The sequence below is a fragment of the Anoplopoma fimbria genome, chromosome 21 (assembly GCF_027596085.1).
Source record: "Anoplopoma fimbria isolate UVic2021 breed Golden Eagle Sablefish chromosome 21, Afim_UVic_2022, whole genome shotgun sequence".
Taxonomy (NCBI): domain Eukaryota; kingdom Metazoa; phylum Chordata; class Actinopteri; order Perciformes; family Anoplopomatidae; genus Anoplopoma; species Anoplopoma fimbria.
Genome location: NC_072469.1, coordinates 16,631,251 through 16,644,178, shown reverse-complemented (window position 1 = coordinate 16,644,178; position 12,928 = coordinate 16,631,251). Strand labels below are relative to the sequence as shown.

The 12,928-nt window shown below is 40.7% G+C and overlaps 1 protein-coding gene across 5 annotated transcripts in view; it reads right to left on the bottom strand.

The window, feature by feature from the left end:
- Positions 1–12,928, bottom strand: part of ntng1a (netrin g1a) — a 99,052-nt gene that overhangs the window by 24,895 nt on the left and 61,229 nt on the right. For all 5 annotated transcript variants that reach the window (XM_054622902.1, XM_054622904.1, XM_054622906.1 and 2 more), the window contains exon 4: positions 3,738–3,910. In XM_054622902.1, coding sequence (XP_054478877.1) covers positions 3,738–3,910 — 173 coding nt within the window. The remainder of the gene's footprint in view (positions 1–3,737; positions 3,911–12,928) is intronic.

The following is a 12,928-nucleotide window of genomic DNA, read 5'->3' as shown; positions in this document are numbered from 1 at the left end:
CACTTCCCCTCCTTCTATCTCCGCCATCCTTTTCTCTCTTCATCACTTCTTAAACCCTGTTCTCCTTCTTCCTCGTGCCATTGTCGGACGACATACCCCCCCTCTTCCTAACTCCACACCCCCTCCGGATGATGATTCATCGATCTCCTTATCGCATCAGACGTCTTGATGGGCATAGTAAAAATAAATTAAATCTTAATTAAATTCTTGTCTTTGACAAATTTGTCTCCTAAGAGCTGCCATATGCTTACTGGGTTTGGGGGAAAACATTGAGAGGGAAGGACACTTTTGGAATCGGAGTTGAATGGACTAAACAGCACAAGGTGCACTTTTTTGTCAGCCTTGTGCATTCTTTTCTATTCAGGAGGGATCGCCTTGCATTCCTATAGATTTTTCACTGCGTTATTACATTATGGATTTTTTCCCCTCCAAGACAAAGATATAATAATGCACTTTATACTAAGACTGTTTTTCATCACTCGCAGGGCAAAGGAAGTACGTGTGTGTGTGTGTCCTTGTGTAGTGGTTATGAATGTGTGTGTGAATGCTTTGAGGAGTAGAGGTCTGGATGAGCACCTGTGTGTGTGTGTGTGTGTGTGTGTGTGTGTGTGTGTGTGTGTGTGTGTGTGTGTGTGTGTGTGTGTGTGTGTGTGTGTGTGTGTGTGTGTCAACTTTTTTAATAATGTGCTGTCAATCTGGGCTCTGGGAATGGCCATTTCACTAACCCTTCCTAAGTCTCATAACGCGGGTCCTCTGGGAGGGAGAATAAGTCGTCAGCCGGTGGCCGAGAGTCCTCGAGCACCGCAGAGAAAGGCAGATATCACAGCTGAGGCAATAAGGGGACTGGGCGGGAAAAAAAACTTGGGCTTTCAAACGAATGCCGGCACACTTGAACTTATAGCACTGCAACTCTTCTCCCTACTGCTGCTGCAACTTGTTCTCATTCCCAGCTCGACACATCCGTTTCTTGGTAAGGACCCCTCGTGTTACTGGGTACACCTTTGCGTCATAAAGGTTTAAGTCAAAAAAACTACTTGGTCAGGCTTAGGTTTTGGTTTTAAATACGTTTTTTTTCTCTCCACATGACTCAAAATAGCAATGGCTGAGCCGGCAACTTGCAGTTAACAGTGCTAACAGTGCATTAACAGTAACGGTGTTTACCTGAGGGATAAACGAACAGTGTGTGGTAAGCTTCAGCAACGGTGCCGTCAGTCGGGACTCTGTTATGAGCTGTAACTGCCGTTTGATAACAGTGCAGGGCAGCGGCCGTGAGCCAGCATGTGTGGCACGTTCACATGCACTAATATGCACTCAAAGCTATGCGGCTGGGCCGGCAATGTCATCAAAGCAGGGAGAAGTTCAGACTATAACACACACAGAAGAAAAGCGACATTATTCTCGACTCACTTCGGTGCTACTAAACTACAGTATGTAGGGAGTACTGTGTGACACAGTGTCCTTGTTTTGTTCATACCCCAGGAAGAGCAGCTGTTGCTTTTTTCTATTGGGGATCCAAATAAATAATAAACAGCAAGAGTTTGGGTATGTGTTGGAGAGAGAACCTTGTGAAAAATAAGAGGAAATGGAGATTATCATATATGCCAAATGTTGCATCGCTTGTAAAAACGTTTTCATTTTTTCCTCTCGACAGAGCAAGTTTACCTGTGAATCCAAAAATCAAGAAGGAAGGACCTCATGCAAGTCTTATATTATTAAATCTACCTTCTTTCAATGGAGTTTGCTCAAACTCCAGATTGCTACTAGTCAAATTCAGCACCCCATCGTAAATGTACAAAGTTACCATAATTAGCTTGTTTCAACTTGTTCTCCAACTGTTCATGAGTCAGTGTAAACACACAACATAAACGCTCCTCTATTGCCACATAAGAGTTCCACGCTGCCAGAAATCAGCAGACAAAAATGAAACATATTCTGTGGACCCATAACAACTAGTAATACAGGTTTATCGATTGCATGCACCACTTAAGAACAAATCTGTTCTTATGATTGGTTCTTGCATGGAGCCTGCTGTCTCATTTGGATTTGTCACTTTATCCAATAGGACATTTGTGTGAAATTGGTATAATCGGCATATGAGCGCTTGAGTTATGGGCAAATACCTGTTTTGTGAGATCATAGTGACCTTTGCCTTTCAAAAGTGGACATTTGTGCCAAATTTTAAGAAATTCCCTAAAAGCGTCCCTGAGATATTGCCTTCACGAGAATCGGACAAATATGAGGTCACAGTAACCTTCTGCGTTGACCATTGGCCAGCAAAATTTGAATCCAGGACGATTGACAAACAGAAAATGTAATGCCTCAGGCCACGGCTCTCTCCGACACGGAGGTATTAAAAGCAAAAGAATAAGAAAAAGGAAATCGGGTCAAAAGTGTAACATATTTGTACCACAATGTCCATCACAGTTTACAGGTTGTGGCATGTATGTAATATCATAGCTTGTCCAACCACAAACTTTCAGGATTGCAATACAGATTTGGTTGTGCGAATAGAAGGAAATAACTAACACTACAAATTATTTATAATCATATATATATATCATAATATATATCAATTCTTTATCATAATAGCATTAAACCCTCCTGATCTGTTATTACATTTGAGACAAAAGTCTCATCAAAGCAATGCTTATTTCTTTATGTCTGCAAGACACTTCTCCTTAAATACAGATAAAACAAACTTGTAATTGAAAGTTAAAGTGAACTGTAACCTTCACCCTGCACACTCGGTTTGTATATCAAGAGCACTGACTTGATGTCGTGGGTGTTTTGTAAAGGATAGATAGACACTAACGATGGGTGAAGTCACATCTGCAGCTGCTGCCTCTGAGCAGACTTTCCTTACACTTGTATTGATGTGCAGTTCAGGTAGGAGCACTCAGTGTCAGATGCATTAAACCTACTGCACCTACTGTACACTGAAAAATGCATTACTAATAAATCAGAGTAGTTGCTAATATGAGGCAGGGCTTTCCCTTGTACTATCACTAGTTTTAGACACTGTAATTCAGTTTATAGTTTTGATATATTTAGTGACTGTGCTGTTGTTGTAAGTGTGTGGTTTAATTAGTAGTGACTTACAATATGACATGCCAACTCTTCTCTCTTTGCTAATGCAGGTTGCCCATTTTCAGCATTCTTTGACATGATTTTGTTAATTGAATTCCAGCTACTATTTATAGGATTTTCATGCCAAAACATCCCTGTTTTATAAGGCTTTATCACACCATGGGACTACAGAACAGAGAAGAACATCCTGTTCACACTGTACCCCTTTGACTAAACTCTATTTACAGTTTGGAAACATTTGTTTCCATAGGACTTGACAAAGTCTCCCCACTGTCTTTGCTTTTCGTTAAAACATTGCTTCTCATTGCTTTGAAACCTCACAACTCAATATCTCACTACAAACGTTATGATATCCAGAGCTCTCATATATGACATACTATGCTGGTAATTGGGTTTTAACTATTATCACTTCGCCTTTGCTATTCTGATTTGAAATTTTCATGGGAAATCTCCATTCTTTTCAGGTTTGCACTTGTAAGACCTACACTAACACCTGCTATGTCATGTGACCCATCCTTTTTTAATTACTTATCTTGTCTGTGGTTAGTGTGTGTGTGTGTGTGTGTGTGTGTGTGTGTGTGTGTGTGTGTGTGTGTGTGTGTGTGTGTGTGTGTGTGTGTGTGTGTGTGTGTGTGTGTGTATGTACTCACAGGTATTAGCTGTGCCCTTGGGAATGGGCAGATAGGAGCCAGCACTCCACGCTCGCCCCTGGTAATTCTTCTTACAGCGGCCACAGTCAGGCCCAGTGGTGTTGTGTTCACACTCGCAGCTCAACTTCTCTTTGTCAAATACACAGCTGTTGGCGTGAAGGTTGCACTTGCACCTGTCAAAGAGGGGGAAGGGTGGTTTGGGGGGGGGTTGAAAGAGGACAATGGCGTCAACATGAGTGAATTATCTGGTGCTGAATGAACAACCGACAGCTTTCATTTTGTTGGACAATGCGGCTGAAGGGAAGCGTGTCCTTGACTAGCGGTGGCGTTGGAACACAGTCAGAGCGGCTAAAACAGTTGCTTCTTCAACTTCAAGAGGAGCTAGTTCAAGGGAGGCAGGCGGTTGCATGAACAAATCTGGCATCATTATTTCCTCCCTTGTCTCTCCACCCCCCCTACCTCCCCTCTGATCGGGAAGGTAGTTCGGTTTTAATTGTCGCACTGGAGGATGCATAATTGCAGTAGGTCACAGTAAATGGGCGAGGGAAGATCAGGAAACAGAGAGGGACAAAGAGATGCGAAGGGAGGCTGATGAAAACAAGCCAAGTTAAATTGTGATACATGCGCTGGGAGAATGAAAGCACCCAGGCTTGTAGCTCCACGAGGCGGTGAATAGCTCAGAGTTAGCCAGAGGGCGGCATGGAGCAACAGCACGGCTACGTTTGCTGTGACAAATTAATATGAGATGAGATCTCAAAAGCATATTTTCAGTTTGGAAAGATGGACCCCCTAAAGGTGCACTAAATCTTCACTCACATCCTGCACACCAGAACCTTCATTTAACAATTAACTCAGCAAATTCATTTTCTGCTTTGGCTAGATGTGCATTGAGGGGATATCTATCTGTTCAATTAATTTATGATCCTCATGCAGCATAAAGTACTGAGAGGAATATGGGGAACTGTAAGACCTTTTTTGTATAACATTGCAATCAACACATTCTCAGTACCAACTCATCAAATGCTGACGCTTGGATCAGCCCTATGCCTCAAACTATGACGCTGTAGGTGCTCCTCTAACTTCAGTTTTGGACGTGTCAGGGACAGTGTGTCAGTTTGCACTCGCTACATGTAGTTTCATTTAAAAAAACAAAACATTAAAACAATCTGTGTTTACAGAAAACATACAGTTTTTTCTTGTTACTTTCAAAACAGTCTCTTTTCAAAATAAACTTTGAACGTAGATTTACTCAGTTTTTAGATTTACTTATGCATTAAAACTGCATGGTAAGTTCACTATATGAACAGAAAAAAAAAAATCTAGAAAAAATCTAGATCTTGTGTTCAGTGGCTGTCCTACTTTTGTAATTGTGCAGGTGTCCTGCTACTAGAGAGTAGAGACAAGAACCTGACTGGAACCTCTAACTGCTTGACATCTAATGCTGACATGTGATACGATGCGCTCCCAACACATCAAGACAAAGATGCTTGATTCTCAGCATGAGTCATGATACAGTGCCAATGCCAACACTTACAACAAAAACTGAAAATCTGACTACTAACACGCATGACTCATCCTTAAATTATGAAGCTGTAGCTTTGTTTATTTTAGGATAAAATGCTGAGAGGCAGACAAAATAAATAAATGTTGTTTTTATGATAAAGAACTGGCAGCTGTGGTTGCCAGAATTTAACGGTAATAAATATGGTAGATCTTTTTCTTACTATCACAGTAAAATTATATTAGTGCTGCTGATTTTAAGGTTATTGTTGTGTTGAGGAGATGACACGGATAGCCCAACAGTTTTGTTCCATAACTTCTTTAGTTAGAAACTCTGTTGATGGCTGGCCTCTGTCACAATGTCCATTCTGCTCCACCATAGATTAGCTTCATCCTCGCAAAGATATTATAAATTGGAGGAAAAGCACGGTCTTAAAGCTCTCACCACTCATTGACCTTCACCCTCACCATATCTGCTATTCTCCCCAAATTCAAGGGCTGTGTGCTGAGTCATGTTGGGGTCTGATATCTGGTTGCATTTTAGATCCTGTTCCACCATTGAAAATGTAAAAGTCTTTAAAATCACTCTATGATCATGAGTGCACAGTGTGTGCTTATTGGAATGCAAATTTTTTCAAGCTAATCAGCGCATTAGCGTTGCCTTATTTGGAGTAAGTAGCTTATGAAAAGTAAGTGTGCAAAAGTAGGAGGGCTACACCTGTTATTGCATCATGCCAGATACATTTTTAATCAGCATTTCATATCTCATGCTGCTCATGTCATTACCAGGTTGTAGCTACGGGATTTAAATAGTAATAAGGCTGACAATCACAACTGTAGTGTTTCTGCCTAACAAAATGCAATCCAGACAGCTCTTTGTAATTCAACCTTCATATGTGTCTGATCAGACTGCCAATCTATTATAAATTAAGTTTGATGGATTTTTGTTGCCTTTTCCAGGTATTGAGCCTCCCATGTAAAAAATAGTACTGTAGCTTTTAACCTTTATACAATATGTCCTCTGCCAGGAAGTCCTGGTCAAGATGGGCAGCAGTTAAAAGTTTGTTATATACGCGAGCAAAAGTACAAACAGGGACACAAAAAGAACATCAAACACAACATCAGACACAAAACATACAGGCACTAGTATATACTAGTATGTACTTTGAAAAGTATTTTCAAAGTAATAGGAGAGGAAACTCTTTTTCATTGGAGTCTCTCAAGGAATCTACTTTGAGGAGCTCCTCTGTGACATCCGCTCCTCTGTGACATCCTTTTGTAAGCCAGGATTAAATCTTCAGCAGCTATCATAGTAATGTCCAGTGGACACTGAGACATGCTGTAGAGGAATTGATTGAAAAAAAAAAATGGAACAAGTTGAGTCAGTGTCCATTAGTGGCTAAAATCAAGCCAAGATCAGAATCGAGTCCCTGTACAAAGAGCTATCTTTCCTTCTCTGTTATAAAAAGTCTGTCTTGTTAGTGTGTGTGTGTGTGTGTGTGTGTGTGTGTCTGTTAGTGTGTAAGAGACAGAGAGTAGTGGGAAGAGGATGTGGTGAGAAACGACTTCACACAGAGCCCTTTGTGGTTTAACCTTCAGCTTCTTTTAACATCGCCAACATTTTAATCAGCATCCAGAAATAATAGCGCCGCCGGCATAATGATGGAGACCGCCAGAGAGGCCCTTAGGGTCTCATACCCACCAGTGTTGTTGTGCTGCCAATCAGCAGTGGCTCCTGAATGCGGACACCAGGGGAGGCTCCCTTACTGCTGCACCAGCAACAACAGCTTCAGAGAAGGAGCCAAGTAAACGTGTATTTAACAGCATTTTAATAGCAAATTTCCTCCGGGGTTCCCTGTGCGCACTGTTGTGCCTCCTTTTCCTGTTGGGCCCGCTTCACTTTGAAAGCTCTGTGGGTTGTTTTCTCCTGACTTCCCATCAGCCTTTGTATCATTCTCTTCATAACTTTCTTTTCCATCCACCTGTTAGTCTGTCACTGTTAACTCTAGTATCTCCTATTAATAAATATTCATGGAACTAAGGCATCATTGTTTTTGTGTGGTGCTCTCAAAGTGATATTGCTTGAGGCATTATTGAGAGAGCCAGCCACCGCCTGTGAGCTAAAGGTCCTGATATGTATTCATAAAATTACCCATGAGGCTATAAACTCAATTTGCTAGACTGGCAAAAAAAAAAAGGAGGAGGAAAAGAAAGTTTTGATTCCATTTTGTCTGAGGGAAGGCAGCAAAATATTCTCATATCTGACAAGAGTTTAAAGTTCCCGTTGAAAGGTGGGAGACAGAAGATATTGTTGGCCTCAAATTTATTATTTTTCTTTATCCTGGTGGAAATGCGAGGCCGTTGAGACTTTAGCTTACCTGGAGCAGTGTGTCTATGACCTCTGCAGTAATGGGATTCTGATTGACACCATGGGTGCAGACGACATATTGCGCCTACCCTCTGATGATGCCAGCAACAAAAACAGAGCGACACAATGCCCTGTTTCTCAGGAAAAATGTCCCTTTCCTCTCAATCACTTCAGCCATTATCTACATGATTCCATTCAGCCGAGTTCATTCCCCGACATTGCTCCATTTCACTCGTTGCGACTTCAAAGCCAAGAGTATCAGCCACTAATTGATAGTAATTATCCATAATCCAAGCCTACAACATCCACGACGCACAAAGCTGCTGATCCCAACAAATTGAGCAGACTAAACTCAACATGGTCCTTAAGTGGGTTAACTAAGTGAAGCAATTAAATTTCAATCTAACGCCCAGGTGTTTCCAAACGCCAGCCAATTGGGTCAAACACTTTGTTCATAAACACTTTTTTTAAACTGTCGGGGGGTGGATTCAGTGAACGCTCTGTCCTAATGATTAAAATGAAATAGAAACACAGGAGTGGCTGTTAAAAAGGCCTTGAGGTGTGTGTGTGTGTGTGTGTGTGTGTGTGTGTGTGTGTGTGTGTGTGTGTGTGTGTGTGTGTGTGTGTGCTGTGTGTGTGTGTGCAGTAAATTTGTTACACGCATATCAATTAGATTTACTGTACAATATATTTGTCCCACCTGATCTCCTCAAACACCATTTTGTCCCCATAAGGACGAGTCCCGACAATGTGACTGTGTACACAAATTTGTGTCCCCACAAGGCGGGTAAAACACACCCACTCAAGCACACACACACCTCTAGCGATATAGCTCTTACCCATTGACATGTAGCTTGGAGCTGACGTCTGTATTGGCTTAAAACAGATCAGCCTGTCTGCTAACGTGTTACCTGCTAATTGCCTCCTCTACCTCTCTCCCCCCTGGCCTGCAGTGCATTGTGAGAAGTGGAAGGAGTGAGATATCAGCACCAGCTCTCCCGGGATGGACCTCAGACCCCAACCTCCCCCTAATTATATCATTCTTCGCCAGCCCTCCTTCTCCTCTGACTGGAAAGTGGGCAGTTAGAGTAAAGCAGAGGCTCTGAGTATTATGGCACAATTTCTGTATTAGTCCCCTGTTAAATGTTTTTCTTCGACTTATATGTTCGAGAAAAACATTTACAGAGCTATGGAATGAAGAGACATCTTATTCAGTATACACTTATGCAGTTCAATGTATATAAGATTACAGATATTGCTGAAGAATTTGCATTTTATAATTTTAAAGACTTGTGAGTTAAGTTAGAGGCCGAGCTGTTCAGTATACGCTGTTCAGTGCATATATAGCTTTTCACTATGAACAGTTGGTATATTGGCTGTTTTGGCTGAAAAATGTGAGGCAGAAAATGTGTCCGTCTGAACACAGTTACAGTTGCCTTTTAGGTTCTCAGTACAGAATACACAACCTTTACAGCGATTAAACGATGGCAGGCAGCCCCTCTTGAGTATTAAGCAATCATACGGGAACATCTCCATCATTTGTAACCTTCTCATTTTGGTCTGGTAAGGCTGCTTAAAACAGCTGGAACTGATGAAAGAAAAAAAAAAGAAAAAAATTCTAAGAAAAAGCAGGAAAGATCACTAAGATTAAATTGCGGCACTTTAAAATATTTCAATGATTTCTTTTGACGAGCTGATGAGTTGATTCTTTTTTTAATTACATGTACCTCAAAATATTTCATTATATCTAAAAAATTATCCTGCAAAATTACAATGGTATGAAATATAAGCCATTCATAAGCAGTCAGGATAACAGAGTAAAATATTTAGTTGCCCTTGCTCCCCAAGTTGAGTCCATCTCCTGTTCCCCACATTGAGGTAAATGTGTTGTCTGCCTTCATCAATCCGTCCGGGCCATCCATCTATTGGATCCTCAGCATTACTAATGTATGCAGTTGGACATGCTATCCAAGCAGGAGTCAATCAGAAGGTCTTTACTGCCTGTGACATGCCAAGCTTGTTCAATAGAATCGACATGCTGGGCCTCACTGATACTGCTCTCAGCTAAAGACTATTGGCTGTGGACCCGGCAACAGAAAATGCACTGCAGAGGAGAGAGAGAGAGAGAGAGAGAGAGAGAGAGAGAGAGAGAGAGAGAGAGAGAGAGAGAGAGAGAGCTCCATCACCGGGAGTGTGGTGCCATACAGATTCGAGGCCAGGTGGAGAGGAGATATTAAGCAATCTTGTCATTTCATAAGCGACTTCGCTGACTAGAACCCTTAAAGGAAGTAACTCCCCAAAGATCCCGCAGCATTGATCCGCTTGGGTCGGTAGCTTGTCCGCAGACTGCGCGAGGTTAGACTGCATTTGACCTCTGTGTGTGTGTGTGTGTGTGTGTGTGTGTGTGTGTGTGTGTGTGTGTGTGTGTGTGTGTGTGTGTGTGTGTGTGTGTGTGTGTTTGAGAGAGAGAAAGAGAGAGTAGTACAGAGAGTGTACAAAGAAAGAGAGAGCAGGTGTAATGTTGCTGCATAAAACATTTGCCTTAACCACAGCCACATATTTTCTCATTAATCTAACATTTATGTACAAAGGTGTATTAATTTTGTTGTTAAATTTTAACATGCATTTTTTTTTTTATGGTATAAAACAAATTAAAAAAAAGCTACATTGTTAGTACATTACTGGTGTCAATATCTGACTGACAAGATATCTCAAGGAGGAGCAGTGAACTATTGAATTAACATTTGGAAAATAGTAAATAAAACAAAAAATTAGAAGATAGCTAGCAGCACTAGCTCCAAAAGCTGCTAAATCTAGAGAAAAAGTTGCTAATTCGCCAACACTGGCAGCCAGTCCCTTTAGTCCCCCCTCCAAAGCCTCCCGAAAATTTGCATTATGAATGTAAACACATCATAATGAACACAAACAACTTACAGCTGTCAAACTAGCAGCTTTGGACCATATTCAATTCTTAAACGGGCTAATTTCAGTCCTGTGACAGCCACAAATAACATTATTATCCTTTTTTTGTCAGAGCATTTGACATATTGATTGCTGTTGGGATGTTATGAGTATTTCAACAAATATAACAAAAAATAATTTTCAAGAAGTTTACCAACGCAAATTCTCATTGTCTTATGTTATCTTGTTTCTGCTTTCTAATGTCACCAACCATTACACTTTGGCAACCCTCTTCCTTGTTACATAATCCCGATGTCTGGAGCAGACATGTCCCATGGCTGCAACCACCAGGGGCCAGAATCTGAAACCTGGGTAAGACCCAAAGAGCAGGTGTAATTACAGAAAATGTTGGCAGCTTCCCAGCTAGCAGAGGGGCTAACTCTTAGCATCTATTTTCCCTCTTAAACCCTGGGCAAGGGTCAGAGTAGCTTGGGTGGTAACAGTGTTTACAGTTGTGTTGTAGACATAAGCTTCTGATAAACCAGAGGGGTCAACGCTTACATTAAATTTAATGAGAGTCTGCATGGCCTTTGTTGATAATAAGAAAGGCATTCGATGTAAAGAATTGCTTGGATGGTATCTGGAGGTGTAATATTTTGAAAGAGAAGAACTTGGTTTGCATGTTTACATCTGGGAAAGATTGGGCGAGCTTTAATGAGTCGGTAAGAGTCTACATGTGGCCACCCCTCACTTTTGTGCAGCCAAATTAACAAAAAGACCACACCACCAGAAATTGCAAAAAAATTGCATTATTGGGATAATATAGTATAGTGGTAAAGACTGCAAATCATGGTAGAAAAAATTCAATTTAGACAAATGTCACTGAGACTATTGTTGCAGATTGACAGTTGCAGCAAGGGAAATGTATTCATGAATTAGCATCTATTTTATTGAGCCGCCGGGGAAAAAAGAGAGTTAAAGAAGAGACTTATGAGAGAGAGAGAGAGAGAGGAAGAGAAACAAGAAGAGAAAGATGAGAGAAACTGGACGTTCAACATTTTAGCACTAGATTACATTGCAAACTAAGTGCCAGAATATTGTTGCAAAGTAAGAGACACTAAGTGCACTTTACGGGAGCTGTCCATTCAGCACCACATACCACAACACAAGCAAACAAGCCAACAATGCATCATAGTAAAAAAGTGAAAAATATGGTGGTTTTTTTTATTCAAATTAGTTTTATTTGAGGATAAACCCCTTGAAATGCTATCTTGGTTTTAAGGGGGCCCTCAGACAATGCTGTCAAACGAAACCCTTTAACTGGCAAAATATCAGGGAAGCAGTACACCTAAGAAATTGCTTTTTTGCATTAATGTTATACAATACTGGTGGGCCGTTTAAAGTATGATTGCAAAATATGAGAGATTGCATTGAAATAATGGTCCTTAAAATGAATTAATTATGACAGATGTATTTGTGATTTAACATCTGGGAAAAGAAGGTGTAACATGTGTTAATTGTCTAATTGGGCAGAGAGAGAGAGAGAGAGAGAGAGAGTTTGAGTTATATGAAACAGCTATATTGCAATAAAAACCGTCTGAGAGACAGAAACAAAGACTATTGCAGCAAAAGATGAAAAGATAAAGTGTGATCTGTGGGAGCTGTCTGTTCAGCAACAAAAGCCAGCGAAACTTAATAGCAGTCTGATTTGCCTTTTTACAGCAGATTTTTTGTCAAACCAAGGACACAAAAATGTGGTCTGAAAATTCTTTCGATTTTCGGTACCACAAGAATCTTTCACATTAATTTTCTTTGAATTCAAATACTGATCCTGAGAGTAGAAAAAGGCTTCCCAAACAGAGCTGTGATAACATGTAGAAAAAAATTCCACAGGATCTTGCACTAAGCTTAGTGATTAACGTTTCAAAATATATATTTTTCAATTTTAGCAGCAGAAAGCTTTATTTTGCCCAGTTTCCTTCCAAATATACACAATACACATCTAAAAGTATCAATCCTTAAAATTGACATCATATCAAATCCAATTTATTCAACTCAATGGTTGGCATTTATTCTGCAATAGCCTTAAATTGATGTAGACTAATTTGCTATCTCTGATTAAAATAGATTTCATTGTCAGTGGTGGAGTCTGCCATTCCCATGCTGGATTCAAATGGAGTGCACATGGACCAGGGACTCACAGAAAATGAATATGGCTCATTTGTAGACGGCTTAGTAAGTCAAACCTATTGAGCTTTGCTCAGACCTAACAATCATCATCTTAGCAATCACCCAACAACACCACTGAGCAATTGGGCTCCAGCAAGTAACATTACCTTGCAAAAAGAGCAAAGGTCTGGAAAATTCTGAACAGCCCTTTTTCTTTGTTTGATTGTTATTCTTCCCCTCTTTTGTCAGGTGC